Source organism: Nelusetta ayraudi, unplaced genomic scaffold (assembly GCF_046127955.1).
Source record: "Nelusetta ayraudi isolate G7.1 ecotype Tasmania unplaced genomic scaffold, CSIRO-AGI_Nayr_v1 ptg000004l, whole genome shotgun sequence".
NCBI lineage: Eukaryota > Metazoa > Chordata > Actinopteri > Tetraodontiformes > Monacanthidae > Nelusetta > Nelusetta ayraudi.
The window spans coordinates 11,335,001-11,359,134 of record NW_027466054.1 but is presented as its reverse complement, the minus strand read 5'-3'; the positions used below and the strand labels follow the sequence as shown (position 1 = coordinate 11,359,134).

Here is a 24,134-nt window from a genome sequence, read left to right as displayed (position 1 = left end):
ACAGACGGCCGTCCGCTCCGGCCCTCACACCCGACTGAGCTCAGGTGGGGCTCCACATATAGAGCACGGGGCCCTTTTAATGCCTTTCTCCATTTAATAATTCAGGCTGTGACTTTTTTTTTTTTGTGTGTACACATGGGATGAGTTGACATGCGGAGATGCACGACTTGGAAGCAAATGGCTGGAGGGGCCGAGCAGCGGAATCATGCAGCGTACGGTGCACGGAGTGCATAAGGAATCTACACGCTGCAGCATCAAAGACACAATTTCTCCACACAAGAGTCTGGCGGGCGGGGGGGGGGGGGGGGGTAGTGTGTGTTTGTTTTTTTTTATCCGCCATTCAATTAGAAGATGAAAGACGGCTCTGGGAGGCGGCGGCTTTGTGCGTCGTGTGTCGGCTGACGTGTGTCGGCTGACGTGTGATCGTGTGATGAACAGATGCCTGTGCGTGTGTGAGTGTGAGTGCTGCGCGCTCGGGGGCGTCGGCACGTGGGCATCGCCGAGGCCGACGTAATTGTTTGATTTCAGGCGCGTCGCGTTATCAAAGTTGAGATATAAAAGCGCTATCGATTGCCTCTGAAGTTTAATTAATCTGCACTCATGTCTTCTAATACATACACACACACACACAAGTGCTCTCGCCCACACAGAGGCTCCCCTCCCCCCACCACTCCTCCTCCCTCCCTCCCTCCCTTCATTCATCCATTATCACCAGCAATTTAAGTCCCTCCCTCGCTCTTCCCTCGCCATCCCTCGCTCCTGTCAAGATCCGACTATTATCTCCTTGTTTTGTCTCCCCGATAACGTCTGCGTCTCCTGTCTGCTCCCCTCTTGTTCCGCTCGGCAGCAAAGATCGTGTTCTTATAATGAACTCATAATTGTTACAGGCGAGCGATGCCCGATCAGCGTCTCGCACGGCTGTTGAATTGTGCGCTGGGGGGGAGGGGTGTGTGTGTGTGTGTGTGGTGTGTCGGGTGATGCTGACAAAGAGGGCGGGACGCAGTTGCTCTGCTAAAGACGCTACTTTGTGCTGCCTGTTACCTTATGGAGTCATCAGCCTCCTGCAGATGAAAGTTTATTCTTCTTCCTTTTAATTCATTCATTGGAAATGGGCACGGGCAGACACGCGCTGACACACACAGACACACACACACTCAAAAAACCAATTTTCCCTCTCTGGGGATTAAGTTGGTGCCTTCGGTATCATCAGAGAGAAATCTCTATTAGGCCGCTCTGTCTATCTCACAGTGAGAATAGGCCATTACGCTACTCAAGTGGAACAAGGAAGCACTGAATCCTGTTCTGTAGAAATCCTGATAATGATGCTGCCCGTGTTACCACATCTGAGCCAATTAAGATTAACCACACATGCTGATAGCGCTGAATATCAGACATCATGAATCCAGGATCAAGATCTTTTGAAAAAAAGTAAAAAAAAAAAAAAAAAGATTTTTTTTTTTCTTTTTTGGAATGTAGACTATTGTGTCGCGTCTCAGTGCTTCCCTTGCCAGCTGACAAAGAAAATTGGAGAGAGATCAGGGGACGGTATACATCAGAGACTGGGAGCGGTGTGCCGTGTGAAAAAAGTTAGTCGTGCGTCGGTCCGCCGAGGCTCGACTGCCAATTCAACTTTGGAAGCTATTTTTTTTCAGTTTGACAGGATGGATCCGCTCAGCTCGGAAGTGGTCAGACCTCAGTATCGCTTCAAGCTTTATCAGACAGTAAGTGCGCCACACAAGCCTGCATGACGCTCCACCGACGCCGGCCTTTAGTCTGCTGAAAGTCGTACCCAGCTGAAAATTCATTTTTCCACGTTGCTTTGAATCCAAAAAAATGCAGCGGGGTGAGAGGGTTTAAATGAAATAAGCCGTTAAAGTGGCGCTCTCTAATCTAACCTGCCGCCGCCGTCGACGCTAAATGTTGTAGCATTTATCCGATAATGGTTCCAGCTCACTCCACTCGCAACTTTCTGCAAGGAGGGCTGAGGAAAGCTGTCGGACATCGCCTCCTAACAGCAGCGAGGCTGAGCTATTTTACCCATGCTGAACACAGCGGTGCATTTTGCGCCGACTCGTGTACGCCGCATCCTCCGGGGGTTGATGGAGATGAAAAACAGGTTGTGGGGAAAAAAATAAAATAAAATCACTCTGCAGGTGGACACAAGCACCACTCTGAACACTCGCTGAATGCTAATGCCAGAGGAACCGCTGGCTGGCTAAGCGGCGCACGTCGCAGCAGCAGCTTCAAAATGTCGTTGTCCATGTTGGAAGAGGCCATGGCGGATCGAGGTCGGTATCCGGCCCGCTGCCCCGTGCTGGCCAGCATTGTGATCATCGTCAGGAATGTGAGGAGAACTCTAGTGACTGAACACGTCCTGTTCTGTCACTGACACTTCTACCCCTGGTTTATTTTTCATATTAGAGTAACAATAGTAAGCGCCAACACCAGTAAGTAAGTATGACAGGCAACGATCAGGGAAGAGTCTCAATGATTTGGCCTTTAGCACTGACAATATACTCCCCCTGCACCACCACCTAATGTGGCCTCATTTGTTCGAGTCCAATTTTTGAATTCATGTTTAATTTTGGTTGTCTGGCTCCCTCCCTCGTTTTAATTAGCTGTTCAGTCACACACACACACACACACACACACACACACACACACACACACACACACACACTGGCAACTTGCTCATCTCAGTCGGCATCGTGCAGTTTATCTGGTTGTTCACTTAATAAGCCGGACTACAACTGATACCTGGAATATCTGGTGTGTCCAAGCACACACGAGCAAGCCACATCGATATCGCATAAGCCTCTTAAAACACTCCAGTCTGACTGATAATCTAGTCACAGATTAGTAAATTCTTGGTATAAATACTGAGTCCCTTATGAACGAGTGGAAAGTGTATTTTTCCTGCTGCGTGTCATTCTCAATTCAAGAAAATCTTCAGCCGAGCCTGATGGGTGGGCAGTGGACTCTATAGACTTGTGACATTGACACGAAGTTCAATGCAACACCAGAAGGAAGGAGAAGGTGCCTCAACAACAGGAACTAGTGGAGGTGCGCGAGGATCCCGGCGCGATAAAAGCCGAGCACCACGGCCAGTGAAGGGTACAAATCGGAACTTATTGTTTTCCTGTTGTACTTCACCTACTTAAGAGTCGAGTCACTCTGAGAGTTTTTCCTCGTTCTCCACTGGCCACTGACTGTGAGCTGGAGAAGGATGAGCTGCTCCTGCAACAGCTTTCCAGAGACAGAACAGTAGGGACGACCAATAGCACTTTTTTTTCACAGGAGTAAATTATGAATACTTGCTTTTCAGTATTCACCGATGCTGAGTACTTAATAAGGCCATTTCACATTTACTAGAACAGGTTTCACTGTAGTACAAACACAAATTTAACACAATTGTTATATACATACATATACAACGGGTATCGGTCTCGTGGTATCGGCCTACACCAGGCGTGGGCAAACTGTGGCCCAGGGGCCATATGCGGCCTGTTAAGCTTTTTAATTTGGACCTCCAAACTGTAAAATAGCTCTTCTTCATGCATTTTTTTCAGTGTTTTAAGAGTCATTTCAATAAAGAGCTAAATACCGTAGGGCCTTAAAGACACATTTTGTTGTTTTTGCTAATTTTCAAAAGACATTAAAGCACGTGTAGAAGCGGCCACGAGAACCTAGAAGGGGGTCACTTCCATGACTGCAGACGGCTGCAGACTCTGCTTCAATGACTCTTGCTCATTGCTCATGCTTTCCTGACAGCTACGATGCTGACTCACCGACTGTTTGTGCCGTCTCAATACGTCGCCAGCATTCGCTGCGGCCACCTGAACGCTTATCAGCAATGAGCGGCAATGCCAAGACAAGAAGGATAATTAAGACTAATCCCTGTCGTCTCAGTCGGCGGGGCCTTTGAATTTTTGCACGTTCAGAGGTGCTTGTTGTAATTATCTGCGTGCAGTCCTAATAATTCAATGCATCTGGTTCAGCAGACTCTTATTACTGGGCCGCGCCGCCAAGACGAGTCACTTATGACACTGCGAAAAACTCACGACGCGGCGCTCCGAGGGCGCTGACAGCTGCTGCTGAGTTCAACACAGTGTCAGACGCACACAAAACAGAAAGGTTTCCTTTGTCTCGTGACGGCATTTAGCATATCTTGTAAAACATCGCGCATGCATCCGACCAGAAAAGTGCTACTTTCGCGTAGCGCTGAGTCCTGAAAAATGAAAAGGGCTTTTCTCCCCTAGTCTGAGCGAGGAGGACTACAAATCCACCACTACTCACTACACCCTAAAGCCAGACTCCAAGAGAGCATAGAGTACTAAACGGGCAAAACTTTAAATCAAATCTTCTCGGTCGTTACTGTAGTGAATAACAAAAAGGCTGAGGATGAAGAAAGAACTTCTGGTCACTTAGCACATAAAAGGGGGTGATGAAATAGCTGTAAAATAATTGCAACCAACCTTTTCCATTACAATTGGTTGGAAAAAAAAAGAGTAATTCAGCTGTTACTAAATCATTTTGGATTTAAGTGAGTTGAACTACAGAATTTCATTCTAACTAGTTATGCACGACTGAGGTGGCAAAAGTGTCCCGTTATCATTGTGGTCACGTGACTTAAAATATGGGGAGTAAAAAAAAAAAAAAGAGACCATAAATGCATATAAAACTGTGAAATTATGCAGTTGCATTCGCTCACACTGTGTAGTTGCAGTTAATGTGCTCAATTCAAAGTTTTGCCCGCAGCCTCACTTCTACCATCCTATCTTGCAGCTAAAGAATTTTTCCTTCTTCTCCCATCTTGTCCTGTGAGATCCCAGTTGTTTAATTATTGACTTACGATGGCCAGGAGTCATACAGATTCCAACCCATTTAAGTTATAATCAGGTCATCTGGGCCTATCCAATTAGTTTGTCCTAAATTTTGCAGATTTCTTTCATGGACTTCCTGAGGAATCCTGGCGCAACAACAGGCCGGACAGGACGAGGAGACGGTTTTAGCTTCACGTGCCTGCTGGACGTCTGATCAGCCACCTGCAGTGCAGCTGTCGGAGCAAGCGGCAAATCTTGAAAGAGGTGGTTTCATTTCGTCAGGGTTCATTTCTGGGCTCATGAGGTGTGGCGTTCAATGGAGACGGACGCGATGGGAGATATTGGTGGCAGCTGACGGGCGTGTCCTTTTACCTCTACGCTCGGTCGTCACCACCAGCGCCTCCTTCTCTTCGCCCCAGCCCACGGCGGTGCGAGACACCAGCTTGAAGACGTAGGTCTGCTCGGGCAGCAGCCCGGTGACGGTGAACTGCCGGGCGTTGGAGCCCACCTCCACCGTGGTCCACCGCTGGGGGTCCCTGCTGTCCAGGCGGTAGGAGATCTGGTAGCCTTGCGAGGCGCAGATGCAGGGACAGACGGAGAAGAAGAATGTTAAAAATGTGTGTGAAGGTCTTTTCTGTTTGTTTGTTTGTTTGATTTGCTTGTTGTGGCCAGGCCCCAGGATTTCAAATCTGCAGGATGTGAGATTAAAAGCAGCTTGGGGGCATGAGATTAATAAAAAAAAAAAACTACACAACATGGCAACATGTTCTCATTTTCACGGTGAACAAAAAAACATAACAAAGAACAAACACTTGATTTTTCTTTTCTATTTTTTGGTCAAGTTCCTGCAAGCCGTCGAAAACCCACTTCATGAAGAGATTCGATTCGTCCTGCAGCTTCTGGGACACGTTTGCACACTCGACAGCTCACATTGTGACATTTCACTAGAGCCACATCATATAAACACACAACCTTCATCCCGTCCCCTCGGCTGTGACCCGCCGCTGCACACGCCTTGTGTCTGTTCCTCTGTCTAGATGTGCAGCAGGCCATGTAATAACTGTAACACCCTTTAACGCGTACACACACACACACACACACACACACACACACACACACACACACACACACACACACACACACACACACAGAGCCAGGGCACTGATCCCAGACCAGGCTTTTCCACACACTGCCGGCCAATCACAGAGACTCTCAATATGAAGACTGTAGCGCAGCCCAAACACAGCGGGCCGTCGGGCGCCGCGATGGTAATCTGCTCAGAGGCACCTAATCTGATTGTGTGGCTGATAATCTCATCAGATTGTCTGATTGTGTATTAATGTGAACGCACCGCGCCGAAGATTATTGGATAACGGCGACACAAATCCCGGTGCGTCTTAACAAGTGGGTCAGAGGACAGTATTATCTCTGGTGTTGACTATCATTACAACGCGGAGGCTGCTATCAGATGCACCAGGCGGGCCCATCGACTGCGACATGCAAGTGGATTGTTGGTGCGCTCTGAATTTCATTAGCCTGCAGCGGCTCAAAGCTCTCCGGCTTCAGTTTTCTTCCTTTCTTTCTCTTATTTCTAAGAATCCCAGTAATAGAAATGCGACTGAAGGATCCTCTATAAGGCCACTCAACACCACGCGTTGAGTTCAAGGCCTCTGCGGGCTGATTCAGGTCCAACCTGCCATTCTACGCATTGAAAGGTGCACGACTGTGACCGTGATGAACGTAACGTCCATCTCCTCGCAATGCCAGTTGCGTGTTGCATGTTGTGACCCACAAAGTGTAGACCACACTCCACAGTTTTCCACATCAGCACCGTCTCTTGTATTCAACAGGTGGAGACGAGTGGAAACACTAGCAGATAATCCCCAGATGTCTGAAATAATGAAAAGCGGATAGAGGTTTCGAACCCTGATGAGGATAATGGTCATTATAAGACACAAAACTGCTCACATAGTTGTGGAGTTCTGTAAATGCATACACACTGTTGTTAATGTGAATAAATCTAATGTGGAGATGCTTATATTACAGACTAAAGGGGCGTCTCCCACTTACAAGCGGTCCTTTGAAGGCAGACATAATGAAGATGTGGCTCTTGGTCAAAACGAGTGTGACAACGCTGCTGAATGCCTCCTATTTCTGCCAGTCACGACTGTCATGTGGTGTCACACTTCTCATTATTACAGACCTCATTTATAACGATTAAACACTTGAAGTGTTAAATTGAGTGTGTATAACTACTGGATGAAGTCCCCCCCCCGAAGATTAACAATGAATGGCAGGATTAATAGGAGCTTTAATTGAAGTAAACAACAATGACTTGGGCGTCACAATTCCACTTTAACTGCCTCTGATCTCTTCTCTAGCTGATATTCTCGTGATGGAGATTATCTTCCATCAATCCTCAATCAAACTGCTATTGTTTTGTTTACAGAGTAGCTCAAAAGATGTCCACCCAGTGGACGCCTGGGTTGGAGTAAGAAAGTAAGAAAAACTAAAAACGTATTTCGTCATGACGGTGTGGCAGTGCAAAGGTGCTATTTGGCCCCGAGGCTACAGCGGATACTGTGGCTGGAAACATGAGCCTGCCACTGACAACTCCAGTCAAGACTGCTGCAACTCCTGGACACTGGGATCATATTACATGTAATGTTGAACTTAGCTAAACCTGAGTTCATCCGCTTGAGTTGTCGGCGAATGGGCTCGGCTCTTGTTTCTCTAAAGACGTTCAGACTTTGATCCAATGGGTTCCTTCAGTTGTGAAGATGGTTTAAGCAGCCGGTATTGACCCACGGTAGGGGGCGCCACCATTGGTTGACAGGGAAGGACGGCCCTCAGGAACAGAGCCTCCAGTTTGTACTTCTACTACTTCTCCTGACACTGAAGCGCAGTGCTGGCTTCCACTGGGCCCACTCCGTTTCATCTGTGTGTGAAGCATCCCCTTTCACTTCCCTCCATCTGCTGAGTGAGTCACGGCGCTTTAGTGGCGGGGCAGTGCTGAAAACGCTCGCTGAAGAATCCAGACGTGCGCTTTGTTTCCATCGTTACGCACGTAGGCACACAGGCGCAAGGGCAGGTGAGCGCACTTTCGCAGCGGGCGCCGTAGAAGGACGCAGCGGGGCTGCGTGTCGTGCGGTGAGAGCTCCGAGAGTCCGGAGATAGATAGAGAGAGAGAGAGAGAGCGAGAGAGAGTATCTGTCTGCCCACTCATCCCTCTGTGTGATGAGGGCGCTGTGCGCAGCGTCCTCGCCATTACAACACAGTTGCACATCACTCATACTGTCCTGCACGACTCTCCCCTACCGAGAGGACAAACATGACGCCTCCTTCCCTCCCTCCAATGCAACACACACACACACACACACCTGTCCCTCCTCTTGCCTCCATACATCTCTGCTGTCTCTCGCCTTCTGTTCTCTCTGTTTCCACCTCAGCAGCTCCTCTTTCTTCCACCTCGCCCTCCTTCCACCTCTTATTAGTCTGCTCTGTCTGATTCCTGCTGCGAGCTGCCTTTTTTTCACCCTTTTTTTCGCCAGAGAGATGTGTTGTATATATGTAGGGCATACTTGAGGCTCTACACGCATTAGAAGGGGTGTCCCGCTTCAGACGGTGTGATTTGGTGTTTTCTTGGGCAGAGGTTTGATCACTGACACACTCACTACCTCTCTTTTTGTCTCTCTTGCATGCACACGCACACACGCACAGGCGGCCAAAACTGGATTGTGGAAGCGGAGAGCAGTTTGGGGCTCTGACCCTTGTTTGAAAGCTAAAAACAGAATCAGCTCTTTTCCATTTCACGGCTTTTACTTTTGCTGGCTTCCTTTACTTTAAAGATCACAACTCTGCGCGTGCGTGCGTGTGAGTGGGTGCGTACACGTGCACGTGCGCTCCCCCCCCCCCTCACACACCCCCCGTGCCGTGCACGCATATGCAAGTGCTAGCTCAATACCTCGATAAGCCAAACTTTGCCCTTTCACCTCTGCATACAACACTGACTTTAGTGCTGCAGTGTGTGTGTGTGTGTGTGTGTGTGTGTGTGTGTGTATTGGTTTTCATACCTAAAATGATGCCGTTTGGATTGGTGGGCGGCTGCCAAACCACCCTGACTGATGACAATCGAACTTCCGGGAACATCATCCTGGCAGGCGGGCCGGGGACTGAGCGGGGGAAGAGGAGCAATCAGTTGGCAGCAGGATGGGACTAATAATATATACATAGAGGGGGGAAAACTGTAATAATGCAATGACAAAGAGCGCAATTTAAAATGCATGTGCAGACGTTTGCTTTAACACGCACGCACGCACGCACACACACACGCACAGACATGCGCGCGCATGCACACACACGCACGTGCACACACACACACACACACACACACACACAAACCCGGAGAACATCTTATACATTTTTAAGAGGCACTCCGTTCTGCTCCTCGTCCTCGCTGATAAAAGTACATGTTCCGCATGACCAACTACATTTCATAGTGACTGCCACACACACATATTTGTGTGTGTGTGTGTGTGTGTGTGTGTGTGTGTGTGCATTAAGTGTGTGACTGAAAGTGAGGATGGGGGTTTATTATGCTGGACAGGAAATTGACTTCCCCGTTCTTGTGTTATCCTATTTTTTTTAGAGTTATATGTGGCACTCATAGAGGATGAGAGCAAGTGAGTTCTTTTGATTCTGCTGAAATTGTGTGTGTATGTGTGTGTTTGAGAGAGAGAGAGAGAGAGAGCGAGAGAGAAAGAGAGAGAGAGAGACAGAGAGAGACAGAGAGAGAGAGAGTGAGAGGCTGAAAGAAAGAGAACTTGTGTGAACATGTGTGCTTGTTCAGGATCAGGTTGTTTTTTTTCATTTGTTCCACAAACACTTTGAGTCTCGTCCGTTCAGGGACACGTGCAGTTCTGGGAGCCAGGTTCCTGTGATGTCACAAAGTGCCCTAAGATGCTGCTTTCAGAGCAGAGTTACTTTGTGATGGTGGTTGATTGGTTTATGTTCCTGCTGGCTGTAAAACCATTTGCTCCTTGGGGATAATAAAGACTCCTTGAACCTTGAACCGGAGGTCAGTTCAAACCAGAGGAAACTACCGTAGAGTGTTTTCTTTTTTGTGCAGGAAGCTGTAAACACAGGGTTAAACAGACTGCTGTCTGGAGATCAAGAGTGGGAGGCTCCACAACTGGAGTCCAGGATGAACGCTGGGCCTTAAATACGTCCGCAGCAGTCTGACACAAGTCTGCAGTAGTCACATTTACTCTGCGCGTGCGCGCGCGCACACACACACACACACACACACACACACAGCGGAGGTGAGGAAAGAGAGCGAAGGAGATGGCGGCGCGCTGCAGAAAGAGGTCAGGGATCAGGCGGAGAGCGAGCGAGTGAGATCTCACCGTCCTCTTTGCTCCGCAGAAGCGTGGCTTTGCTCGGGGGCCCGTCACCCATCTGCGTGTACGCCAGCACCTGCAGCACGTACATCGTGTATTTTTGGAGAGCCCCGAGGAGCGCCGACATACTTCCCGGCCCATCTGCCACCTGAACACTGGGGGGACCCTCTGAGTCCTTCTGGCTGTACAGGATCTGATCACACAGACACACACACGGAGTCGAGCTGAGGTTAAAAAAGTATGCGGGGGAAATTCTAAGGACTTTGGCACGCAGCAGCTTGTCTACGTGAACAAACTTCCTTAACACCATTTTAGACTTTAGACACGAGAATGAACATTAAGAGTCAAATATTACACATTTCCATAATCAATACATGGATATAAACAATGCAGCCCCAGGGGTGCACAGCTTCAGCTTTGATTCTTCTCATTGCATTTTTGCCGTAAAACTTTCATGTGCACATGGACAAAAATACTGTTGTAGTTTGTAGATGGTTTATAATGGGTTTATAAAACCTTGCTTATCCCTGCCTCTGCACAATTGACTGTCTTTTGCACATCTGCTCTTGTTTGATTGTTGTATATACAGTAGATTGACTTGGATGTTTCTTGTAATTACTGTATGGTTTATTTTTATTTAGATTTTTATATTTTGTATTGTTTTGAGTGCTGCAACAGCGTAGTTTCCCAGTTTGGAGTCAATAAAGTACATCTTTTCTACTCTATTCTCTATTCACATGCAGGTTTGATGTAAAATAGACAACCATGGTGATGACAATATCGAAGAAGCCAGTTCGTTATTAGTAAATGTTGCTTTCATGAAGATGACCAAGGTGGTCATGACGTGCACAAACGTGCACGTCATGACGTTGACAGCTCCAGTGCCGCTGATTATCACAGCTCGTCTCTATTTCTCTAATTTGAAGACACCTGACGTGGAAGCTCTGCCTCAGCATAAAGTATCATCATAAATGTTTACCAGTCGGTTAGTTCGCCTCATTACTGTTTTGCCTGACAGCGACGCAGGTCTGAGGGGAAAAAAAACAAGGAAGCAACATTTTTTGCTTTTTTTCCCGTTTGCGGACAACGTTGAAACAGCCCAGGCTCGACTCTGCCTATGGGAGGCACAAGGGCTGTATTAAAAAAATTTATTCACTCCAGTGGCCACATATTTAGCGTGCGTCATATTATGTAAGAAATGTGTGTCAAAGCCCTGCTTCCTTTTCACTTCCCTCTCTCCCTCTCTCTCTGCTTCTCCATATTTATGAGCGCCTCACCAGACGAAAACCTCCTCAGAAGGAAATTTCAGCTATTAAGAGCATTAAAACAGAAAAGGAGGGCTAAGTGGCAGGACGCCGACGGGCTGCTCACAATCTACTTGAGGACACAAATGGCTGAGGAGCAGCTGCTGTCGCTGCCACTTTCTGTCAACTGACACAGTGCGCAAACTGCTCAGTGTGACACTCAAATGTGTGACACTCAAATGTCTGTTGTGTTTTAGCTCCATGACAAGAACGATATTTTCTACCTGATATTTTTTTTTTAATGACTTTGAGCTTTTGTTTGTACCACAGGCGCCCACATGTTATTAAAAAGTAGCGGAAAATTCTAATTTGTTTACTTTTGTCCTTAATATTTTAATTATCCACAATTTGAGTAACCTTGGGATTTATAAATTGCCATCACAAATAAGTTTGAATTTCTTTTCGTTTGAGCAGGAAGCTTCTTCTTCTTGTTCTTCTTCTTGTTCTTCTTCTTAGTAACACGTACCAAGACACTTAAATGGCTTAAAATTACTGCACCAATAAGCTGCTATCAAGGTCAGTGCATGCACAGGAGTGATGCTCTATCACTCTGTCGCAAAAGTGACAGAGTGTAAAGGCTGGCTGGCTGGCTACTGATTATCATAAATATAAATATCATAAAGCTAGATGGGGAAGGGAACCTGCAAGAGTGCTGCTACAGAAAATGTGAGTGTTTTTGGCCATAATGAGGCTAATAAACCAGTTAAATTGACACTATTCCTCAGAGTTGCTTGAATTGTGTGTGCGAGCTCAGAGCCACTTCAATCGCAGTCAAAAACAAGGAAAACACCAAAAGGAAAAAAATAACAAAAACAATTTGCAAGTAAGAAATTTCCCAACTGAAGCATCATGAGCTTATCATTATTATTTTTCAGTGTTGAACATTGTCAAGACTGCAGCCTGCAGCACAAAGGTTTCCAGCATAAATATGCATCTCAAACAAGCAGCCCCTAAGGACACCTAAATATTCACATAAAAACTCACTGATGAGCATTTTTTTCAATAATTAATGGTCCCAATTGGATTTGCATAAAAAAACAAAACTATTTGCCCCCCCGTTTTTTCCTCCATAACACTTGCAAAACGTTTTGTGCCTGTTTTCCTCCTCTATGCCGCGTGCTGCCGAGCTGCGGACAGCTGCCTCTGCCTCTGCTGCTGCTTCTCTCTCCCTGTTTTTGAAATCCAGGCAGGGAGTGCAGCGCAGTATAATAAACCCCTGGCGGGGGATGCGTAGGAGGCCACAACACGCAGGTGGAATCACACCGAGTGAAAGTGGATGGATGTGAATGCTGGCGAGTGGTGCAGTCAGGAGAAAGATGACTGAGGCGGGAACTTTCCCATCAACAGTTGATCCAGTTTCTGGGAGTCTTGGAAACCTGCACTTGACTGCGAGTCGGTGACTCGCAGGATTTCCATCCCACCCTCACGCAGAGAGGAGGCTGGACTTCATTAATGATAATAATAATAATAATGAATTCTTAAATGCTCATGGAAAATCGTTTCATTATGAAAACAAAAACTTATTTTTGTTGTTGTCTTTTCAATCAAAGACATATAATGCAGCTTCTTGCGTTGCAGCATTTGCAATAATTTTTTGTCATAGCTTTCGGAGTCAAGTGAAAAGATGTTGTGTACAAAGAAAAGAAAGAAAAAGAGGAGCCTTCTATGCTGCTCTTTGTTCTTCCTTTAATGTGGAAATACCATCCAGCGCTGATAAACCTGCCGCTACAAGATTATCCAGGCTGCTCTCCTGCGCAGCAGCAACTGAGCTCAACGGCTGCTCCCGCTCTTTTTCTTTTTCTTTTTCTTCTTCTTCTTCTTCTTCTTCTTCTTCTTCTACTTCTTCTTCTTCTACTTCTTCTTCTTCTTCTTCTTCTTCTTCTTGGTCTTCTGTCATTTTGTAAAGGACACCAGCAGATTTTGCTTTTTGGCTCCTGCAAATTTTCACTCCACATTCAGACAGGCCCGAAGCTTTTTAAGCTGTGCACAAACACAGTTTTGTTTAGAATGTGGAGTCCAGCTTGGACACCATCTTCCCTCTGTGTTCTGAAATATCAACGCTGTTCTCAATTAGACCAAAATTCATAAATTCAAAGTTTATAGTGTAATGAACAGGATGAGTTTGTCCAGGATACCCAGCATGATTCCCTGTTCTCACTGCTCTTTTATTGTAGTGTGTATATTCTATCAATAGATATCTATAGACAGACCCACAGCAGTTCACTGCACAGACCAAACAATGCTTTCTGACACAGCCACACTTGTCCACACTGCGATGCTCCTAGTCATCTTAAAGTATCCTATGTTTGACCTCCAACTTAACCTTTGTGCTATCAGGGCACATATGTTCATTCAATTAAATGTACAACATCATTATTAATTCCCACAGTTCCAAAACAACAGGAACCTAAGTTTCAGTCTAGTGTAACGACAGCTTATTTGTGGGAGAGCATGAAAGGTCTGACTGTTTGACTCACTGACTGTTTGACTCACCTTGTAGCCCAGTACGACTCCGTTCCTCTGCAGCAGCGGCACAGTGGACCACTTGAGCAGGATCTGAGTGGAACTCACAGCCTCGGCCGTCACATTCGCTGGAGATCCGGACGGAACTAGCGAGGAAAAGCGACGACACACTGATAAGCGCTGCTTTATCAGCCTTTAATTGTGTATCAATCATCTCTGCCCCCCGGTGTAAGGATGGAAGAGATGATTCATTCCAGTCCTTGAACACCAGTGATATGTGTAAAGCCTGAGGGGAGCAGGACTCTACCAGATTCTGCCGTGTGTGCGACCACAGTGTTGCTCCACGGTCCGGCTCCGATGGAGTTGAAGGCCTGTATCTGAACTTTGTACTGGGTCCACGGAGCCAGGCCCTCCACCGCCGCCTCGCTGCCGTTCCCTGCTCCCCCGACGTCCAGCGTCCGGTCCTCACCCTGACCATCTGTCCTCCACACATGCAGCCGGTATCCCACCGTCTCCGGACTGCTGTTGTACTCCGACTCTGGCAGGGGCTGGAGGGCCACGAAGAGAGAGGAAAGAAACAGAGAAAACATCAAGGATTCTTCTGATTAACTTTAAAAGAAAACAAACAAAAAAAAAACATTTGGCTCTCACAATCACGCCCACTCAACCCTTTGGAAAGGATTAAAATCTCTTACCCCCAAAGGCTTATAGAAAGCATGTACTTACTTAGTGTAAGATTAGAGCCAATTGATGTCAGTTTATAAGGTCTACGATGCATTTGCTGGATTTCCTAGACATTTATTATTTTCCTTATTGAACTTTAATAAGGAAACATGCAAAAAGCACAACAATAAATCAAGACAATATAACAGCACTCTGGTTCCTTAATAAAGCCAGATCTTCTTTGAAATATCCAAACACGGAGCACCGAGAACAAAGTCTTTAATGTCCTTGAAACATTTATTTTCAAGACAGCTTCAAACTCCAAAGTACATCCTATTTTACCATTTTCTCTCCTTTGTCATCTCCCCTGATACATCTCTCTCTGTCCTTCATAACCTTTTTTCCCTGCCTGTTTAATTCAAACTCTGACATTCTATTTTACTTACTTCCATACTCATTTCCTGTCAACCTCTCCCCCTTTTCCCCATCTCCGCATCACTTCACGCTCGGCGCTGGCCCGTGTCACAACGCGTTGCAGCCGGATCTGCCTATTATTATGTGCCTTAAAATCATGTTACTTTGTGCGGCTGGCGCGCATGACATTATTCTGTGAAAGATTTCTACCGGCATCGTACAGCCGCTGCTCAGCAGATAAGCGAGTGAGACACCCAAACGCGCCCCCCTCGTCCTCGTCCTTTCTCTTTTTTTCAATACCCTGGTGATTTAGCTTGGCTTCTCATTTAGGGACATAATGGAGAAAGTCACATTAGCTTTATTACCCTTTAATATGTGGCTTAGAATAATAACCTTCGCTAAAACCATTGTGATTCTTCCATTACAGCTGAAAACGTAGCCTAGCTCGGGCTGCAGGTAAAATCCCATTAGCATGCTGCACAGGTAGCCCGTAGCGCCTCAGTGTCTGTGTCTGATTTGGCAGCCTCTTTTACTCATTCCAAGCCTTCCATGGAAAATACTCGCCTCTAAATGCATGATACAACAGGGTGGTGAGGAGGGGGCAGGGAAAGCGCTGAAGGCTGCAGCGAGGGAAGGCGCTATTGTTACATTCACCGTTTAAATTGCAGTCTACATCCAAACGTTGTATGTGCAAATCCTATTTAAAACCCAGACATTGCTGCTGTCAGCACCCGGGACCCGCAGTCAACAGGGCTACCACACAAACTCAGTGTGTTACAAATCTATGAGCAACTTCAAGAAAAACGTATGGCACCGCTCTGATAGAAGCTCCCCCGCGTGTGTGTATTTTTGTAAGATCAATAAAGGGCATCTATTCTATTCTAATGTACAATATATGTATATACATACGCACGCGCAGACACACACACAAATATATATTTACACACACGCACATAAACACGCATGCACGCACACTCTTTCAAAACATCCTGTTGCACTCTTCAACAATAAATAAATGTGCATTCACATTTTTTGAATAAATGTAAATGAAATAAATAACACATAATTGACAAAAATGGAAAGATAGATTTTTGTGATTCTGTACAGATGGGCATTTGAAATAACTAACCAGTGAATTGTGAAAAATCTAGCTTGCAGCTTTTAATGTGATTTAGCGACATTTAATCCCCCAAAATATTTTATTTAGTAACTTGTCTCTGTACGAGACTGAATGAATGTTGCAACCTGATGAAATCCTCAACGATGGTACTGTGAACTGTAAACTGTGAGAATAGCTACTGTCTACTGTGTCATGCGAAGGTTATTATTCTAAGCCACATATTAAAGGGTAATAAAGCTAATGTGACATTCTCCATTATGTCCCTAAATGAGAAGCCAAGCTAAATCACCATTTACAGTCCACCTGCTCGTCACTTCAGCGTGCGTGAGTTTGTCATTTGTCTTTTTGTGAATTCACTACCTTCCACTTTAACTGCAGGCTGGTCTGTGTGGCGCCGAGTAAGGTGAGGTTGGATGGGTGCGTGTCAGGCGCCGCCTGCAGGGTCTGGATCAGCCTGGAGGGGGCGCTCAGGGGACTGGAGCCAACAATGTTGACCTGCCTCATCCTGAACCTGGTGAGAACAGAGACAACAGTGTGAGAGGCACTTCACAACTCGCATCATGTGAAAAATCAATACAGACGCTGTACGTGTAGAGCAGCTGTGGCTGAAATCCTTGAGGTGGCAAAAGTATTCACCCTCAGTAAAAGTATGGACACTTGTGTAACAAAATACAAGTACAAGTACTGATTCATCTCCTTTACTTCAAGTAAAAGAAAATAACGAACAAAGGAAAGGATACATTTGAAACTGTGATGTGCTGAAAATGTGACGAAACTGACCAGTGACCCCAAAGTCAAGATACTCTACAAAATAATCTCCCTCTAAAATGTGATCCACTTTTATACTGAACTGCACAACAGCACAGTTCAAATAGCGCCACTTCGAGCAACTACATTGAGAAAAACTTTTTAGTAAGAAAGCGCTGCTTAAAAAGGCTTGAAGTTGGATGTTTAGGTCAAAGTTGGGTCAACGCTGACTCCTGGGTCTTTTTTTTTCTAGTTCTCTGGTAGATATGTTGTCTTTTTTTTTCCACCTGTAGAGAATAAAAAAAACTCGGCATGGAAATCTCAACTCAACTCCACAGGCACATTTATTTATTCATGGCAAAATCATGGGGAAAAAAATGACACATCGTAGCTCCCCACCAGAGAGTTTTAGCAGAAGACTTGAGATGTGCTGCTAAGTTGCCATAAGAAGGAAAAAAAATGGGGGTTGGCGGGGGGGGGGGGTAACAGACTTCGACACACTGAGGGGGGCCGCGAGGGAGCGTTTGCTACTTTTCTCATTTTCCAAATTCAACATGTTTGAGGAGAGAGAGGGGGAGGGGAAGTGGAGGAGGCGGGGTGGGGGGGTGGGGGGATAATGTGTGCGAGCTCGCCGTGTGTCACAGACGGCAACGGCAGCGGCGTTCTGGTCCCCGCCGCCCCCGTACAGGGAAGGCGGAGAGCGCGGCGTAAAGAGGGACTTAAAGCAAGGGATAAGTAACACAGACAAGTGCATCACTTCATCTGATGTCCCGCTGGTGTCGCCTGTGACAACATAATCCCAGGGTGTGAGACGCCTTCACACACTCCCAGCACAACCCCGCCGCAGATAAAGACGGCGGCGGCAGCACAGGGAGCTGCAGGCAGGCAAGGCAGGGAGTGACAGGCGGACGGATAAATACTGCAGATAGATAGCAGGATGGATAGAGGGCGGGGAAGGGGGGGGGGGCAGAAGGAGGGGGGGGGCCTGCTGCTGCACGATAGATCACGTTTATAAAGTGCGCGCTCCCCACGCCTCTGAGCGGGGATCACACACACACACACACACACACACACACACACACACACACACACACACACACACACACACACACACACACTGCTCTGTTTCCGGAGGGCCTTGGACTCCATATAAATGATCTAAAGCGCGCTGTCTGAAGTCTGCATCTGCATTTTAGGGCCGGCCGTCTCCTCCGCCGCTGATAGTTAATCGGCGCATAATCGGGGTACAAGCCAGGAGTCCTTAAATATTCATGGATGTGTTTGCGGGGGTGTGGGGGTGCGGGGGTGTGGGGGTGAGAACAAATTAAGCCAGAGTCGTCGTCTCCCGTTCGCTTTGGAAACTAGATGCGTGCGGCCTCTAAAGCGGCGGTCTGGCCACCAGGGGGACAGGTGGTCGGTCTGAGAGAGGCGGGCTAATCAATCTTCCGTTAGCGGAGCAACAGCAACAACAACTCACTTCTGGACTGTGTTCAGAACAGAGGCAGGAAGTGATGCGTGGCAGAGCACAGAGCGCCGACTGGGTGGCAACGACGACGACTCGGGTAAAAGACCAAGGGACACAGTGATGCAGCGATTATGACGTCGTTTGCTGATCATCTCTCACAGTGGCGGGAATCACACCTCTGCATGCAGGAATTTATATGTAAGGATGTTTTAAAGGTCTTATTTACTGTATATCCATTTAAAAGTCCAGTGTAAAAAATCTGGCTTGATTTATGATTTTCATATTGGTAAAACCTTAACATCCTACCCATAAATACATTAATGAAAGTGTGTACTCTTAGTACAATAAACTTAATTTGGTTTTCCTCCCCTTACAACAGTTCTTATCTACAGAGTGAAAAGGGACTTGCTCCTGGTTAGTTGCCATCTTGCACCACAATTTTTTAAGGAAGCCCAATATTTAAACAGCGCAGCATATTTAGCCTTGTGTTTACAGCCACCTGCAAAAAATACTTCTGCTTCCCGTTGAAACTGCCTCGTTGTTGTTTTCATACCTTTTTAGTATGACTCAGGGTGTTGTCATTAACCTGGTGAGAAACCCTGTTGCCCTCTGTGACATCACAAAGAGCAGATTCACAGAAGTGTTGGCTTTAGTTTACACTATGGAGCAAGTAATGCAAAACATTATTTCAGTCAACGTCTGTAAAATGAGTGGAGGTCACAACTTATGGACAAGATCTCCTCTGACTAACAGGAGTGAACGCTGCACCGCTGGCTGACCAGGTTCCTGCAGCGCCGCAAACAAAATTCCCTCCCCCCACTTCAGCACGTGATGCGCGCCACATCAAAATGCGTGCGACTTACAAAAGTCAGCGGCGGCTGAGCATCATAAATAAACCAGCGTTGACATTTTGCACCTGGAAGAATCCCGAGCCCCCCTTGTCTCTCATCTCCTCTCCTCCTCTTCCTCTTTAATGCTCCGCGCTGCCCTTCTCGCTTCCTCATCACCTTTCTTCCACCGCCCCGTCCTCACCCCACCCCACCCGCCTCCCCCACAACCCTCCTCCATCCCCGCAGCTGGGTGCAGGAGTGTAATGAGTATCTGCATTCGGCAGCTGTGAAGGTGCTGACGAACGGAAAAGTTTCGGCTGGAACCGTCTCCCTCCGTGTGTGTCTGCGTGATTTATCTGACTTCACCCGAGACTTGGAATACTGCAGACACAGGCAGTGGGGTGGGATGTGTGGGACTGTGTGTGTGTGTGTGTGTGTGTGTGCTCACCTGTACTGGGTGAACGGAGTGAGGTCGGGGATCTGGAGTGTGTCGGCGTTGGGCTGGTTGTACTTGTGGAAGACGACTCTCCACGCGCCCTCCTTCCCATCCTTCACCACCTGTTAAAGACGGAGGGGTGCAGAGTCTCAGCAGTTTTCTTTTATTGGTCTCCATCAGCCTGAATGGTAACGCTGCACACTGACACGCACCTGTCCCTCCACTATCCACTGCGATATGCTGGTCTTCCCGTCGGGACCGGGGCGGAAGCGGAGGGTGGCCGTCCGAGGGCTGATGTTGGAGATGACCAGGTTGGATGGAGCACCAGGAAGTTCTGTGGATAGTAAACACAGAGATTAAGTGTGTGTGTGTGTGTGTGTGTGTGTGTGTGTGTGTGTGTGTGTGTGTGTGTGTGGGGGGGGGTTAATACAATATCTGGCACAACCAGCATTTTGTTATCTTTGCACTGTGGCCAAACACCTTCCCAGATAAACACAGTCTGCTGCAGTAAATGGAGGCATCCAATGAGTCCCCCCCCCCCAAGATTTAATATTCAAGATTCAACATTTTTTTGTCATGCAAGCATGACAACATTTTTGAAGAGTCTCTCGGCTTTCACACAGAAAGAAAAAATATAGAAAAAAAATGTACAAGTGAGGGTTAGGCTTTATTTGTTTTTTATTTGTATACATGTATATATATATATGTATATATATATATGTATATACATATATATATACATATATACATATATATATATATATACATATATATATATATATATATATATATATATATACATATATATATATATATATATATATATATATACATATATATACATATATATATAATAAATAATTCACAGTGTGACATTGCAATATGTTCAGCACCAATGCACAAACAGAGGAGGGAACAACCTGCCTCAACAACTGTATCATAGTTTTTATGCTTGATATCGATCAGTGTGTCACTGCACCAATGTAGCATTGGGGAAAAAGATCGAGCAGCTTTCCTGCATCAATGCCATGACATCAGCCCAGTTGCTTGTCGGGCCGAGGTTTTCTCCACAACTCTTACAGACGGTGCTGAAAACACACCAACCTCTGCCAGAATCTTTTCAAATAAACGTGAGAAGCAAAGTCTGAATCAAGATCAAACTTGACACTGGTGTTTGGATCGGGCGCCCGACTCCAAGCACGAAAAACCCGTTCTGAAGCTTAGAAGACAATTTATTGACGTGCTGTGTTGCGGCGCTCAAAACAATCAATTTGTGGAGCCGTTGGAGTATTACTTTCATGTTTCATTGAAGAGCGACGAGTTCTTTAAACTGAAAACAACCTCTGCCTGCTGGTCTTACAGCCACCAGGTACAAAAGGGCTTTTTATTTGAAAAGGGAGTGTTTCAGAGGAGTGGATCAAAAGAAATGAAGACAAACAATGTTTTGCGAGGAAACCGTGAGTGAGGAAAATAAAAAGTTTTATAATAAAACCGAGACAAAGTGTTAAGTGGCTTAAACAGCAAAAGACGAGAAAGAGAGAGCAGTCGGAGGGAAATATAAAAGCGAGAACGGCTTAAGAACAAACCAGGTTCCATGATGCAGCCACCTTTTCATTTGTGTAGTTTGGTTAAGGGAAAAAATTAGTAGAATTGACTAAGCGGAATAAATTCAGCCACAGCCGTATATCTCAGTGTGTCAGAGTGTCTACGTTCTTTTTTCCCAAGGTCAGACACACAATGCAGCCAGAGATACATGTAAAAGAGAGGAGGAGAGGAGAAGAATTAAATGTGCACTTCATGAAAGTCCATTTCAGCCCTATAAATTTCTAAATGGGCTGCAGGCCTCATAAATAATGTTTGACCCAGTCTGATATTAACATGGTGCCGTCTCCACGGCAATAATGACTTGCAAAAAGGCGGCAAATCTATCATCTGGAACCTGAGCACGACAAGAACGTTCCCTTTCAATTTCACTCAGTGGCCACTGAAGTATCGCAGCGAAAAATTCTTTAAATCTGAACATCTTTTCTCCAGCTCAGCCGTGTAATTTTCATCAATGAAAGTGGCGCAGTGGACGAAAAAAAAAAAAGGGAAAGAAAAGAAGAAGAACATGTTTAGAAATCTGAGTTCACCTCAGTGTAACAGTGAAGCTGGGCAAAAAACCAAGAAGCTTGAATATATTTTTGATAGAAACCTGGTGAACAAGCCTGATTTACACAAATCGATAAAATTCATTATGTTTGCATGTACAGTGAACAAGTTGTTCTGATTTTTGAATATACAGCCTGCACACTAACCTGGCAAACAGCTGCAGACATTTGAGACCTTAGAAAAAAAAAAAAAAAAAAAAAAAAACATCCTCTCAAAGCTTTGCATCCACATTAATCAGAATTGGTCATCACTTTATGAAAATTCATGACACAATTGCACCTACAACATACAAAATCAATGCGGATTCTTTTATTCCAATGGCCCTTTTACTGCTTTCTACACAAAGGAGGTTTACTTTGAGCCAACATGATTCAAATGTCAATAAAGAAAGCAAGTGGAGGCTAAAACCATTAGCTCTTAGCAGAAACCAACTAGCTAAGCTAGCTCTCTGGCTAAAAGTTCACCGTGTGGAACCTGGAAAGTTCTCCTGAGGCCCGGGAATAAATCACACCACAATAATAATACGTTTTGTATGCACACTTCAAGCAGAACTAAATATTCCAATGAAAGGTTTACAACAGCCACCTTTCAAATGCCACACGCAATTTACGGCCGCCGCCGAAACAGGCTTCCTCACTGACAGCTGTTGGATTGAATTTACATCAGTCAGCCGGGCGGCGCCTGTCTGATAAACGCTCTCACCACTCCGGGGGCTGAGAAATCAAGCCGCCGCTTTTTATGGGTTTAGCCTTAAAAAGAAAAAAAAAAAAACGGGGCGGCTCGCTTCCAGTTAATTGGTCGCACATAATCAGCGGCGTTGCGACCCCCCCGACCCCACCTCCCCGAACAACGAGGGCCGAGCTTCAACCCACTTCCTCGTACGTGGTGTCTAAGTGCCGCCCGCTGCTGTAATCCATCCAAATCTGCAGCAGCATCATGAGCATCTGCTGAATCAGGCAGAAATACAGTTATGTTAAGCAGATGTACTAAATCACCGGCCCGGGACGCACACATCAGACATAAGGAGGCTTTTTTTTTTTTTTTTTTGCCGACTATTAAAGGAAATTTTTCTTTTCCCAAATTGCAAAATGTTTCGACCCAGCCCAGAAACAAAAGGCGCATTTATCACATCTCACTTTATCGGCCGCCACCACCTCCGCCGCCGTCGAAGGTGCGCGCAGCGAACTTTGCAGGGGTTCTGACGTGGGGGAACGCGAGCGTGTTGGCCGCCGCCGCGCTCAGATGAATGACAAAATTCTCTCCACCCCGTGAATACATGAATAAATAAACAAGACAAGAATATATGCTCAGCGGATCCCTTTCTTTCTTGGGCCTCCGCTCATTCTTTAGTTCTTCCTCCCTAATCTGCGCTCCTCCATCTCTCCCTCAGTCTTTTGCTTTCATGAATTAATGAATAAGTGCTGTATCTAAGAACCGTCTGTATCCATCTTGCTTTCACTTTGGCTGCTTTTATTCATAAATTAGTCATCGGAAAATGTTACAACAGAGAGACCCGCCCCAAAAAAAAAAATAAATAAATAAAATAAAAATGTGCCGCGTGAGCCGGCTTCATCTTTCGATCTCCACCTCGTCCTCTCTCCGCCTCACCCGTCAATTTCTGCGCCACTTTGTTCTCCAGTTCTGGGGGAGATTGCATTTTTTTCCTTGTGTCCTCCGTTCTCTCCTCATTATGTTCCTTCTGTCGGCTCGCCCTTCCTCGGGCCCGGCTCCTTTGATTGTCTCTTGCCCTCGCTCGACGCCGCACTCGCACCACTCTGCCATTTGCAGTTAATCAGCGCTAATAATGATTGCGACTTGGCCGCCGTCCAATCATACAAACACACACACACACACACACACACAATAAAACCCGCGGGAGCTTCAAGCTCTCTTTTAGTCGCTGCTGCAAGTGCTGAGTGTTGCGCGCGCGCGTTTTTGCGCGGCCGTGTGTGCGAAGAGCTCGCCGGGTGTGTGGGTGATGATTCATGGACGCGCAGACGCAGCCACTTATCAGCCCGAGGAAAGACTGTGAGCTCATCACTCATATTTACTCGGTTTAACACAAAAACACGAAAAGTCTTCTTTTCAGCACCAACTCTGCCGAATCGTACAAGTGTGTGTGTGTGTGTGTGTGTGTGTGTGTGTGTGTGTGTGTGTATGTGTGTGTGTGTGTGTGTGTGTGTGTGTGACGTACCTGGCGGGACTCCGGTGGAGATGGTGGAGGACGTGACCACGCCCTGGCCCGCGGCGGTGAGTGCTGCCACCTGCAGGGTGTAGGTGGTGGTGGAGGTGAGGCTGGTCAGCTGGTGCTGCAGGGTG

The 24,134-nt window shown here is 46.4% G+C and overlaps 1 protein-coding gene across 3 annotated transcripts in view; it reads right to left on the bottom strand.

Annotated features, from left to right (window-relative positions):
- The window catches only part of LOC142893835 (protein sidekick-1-like), a 222,569-nt gene that overhangs the window by 24,235 nt on the left and 174,200 nt on the right, over positions 1-24,134 (bottom strand). For all 3 annotated transcript variants that reach the window (XM_076034767.1, XM_076034776.1, XM_076034785.1), the window contains 9 exons: positions 24,010-24,134; positions 19,877-19,998; positions 19,677-19,786; positions 16,547-16,697; positions 14,297-14,537; positions 14,020-14,135; positions 10,229-10,415; positions 8,897-8,995; positions 5,196-5,390 (listed from right to left, as the gene is read on the bottom strand). The exon at positions 24,010-24,134 is cut by the window's right edge and continues 67 nt beyond it. In XM_076034767.1, the coding sequence (XP_075890882.1) occupies positions 5,196-5,390; positions 8,897-8,995; positions 10,229-10,415; positions 14,020-14,135; positions 14,297-14,537; positions 16,547-16,697; positions 19,677-19,786; positions 19,877-19,998; positions 24,010-24,134 (1,346 nt within the window). The remainder of the gene's footprint in view (positions 1-5,195; positions 5,391-8,896; positions 8,996-10,228; positions 10,416-14,019; positions 14,136-14,296; positions 14,538-16,546; positions 16,698-19,676; positions 19,787-19,876; positions 19,999-24,009) is intronic.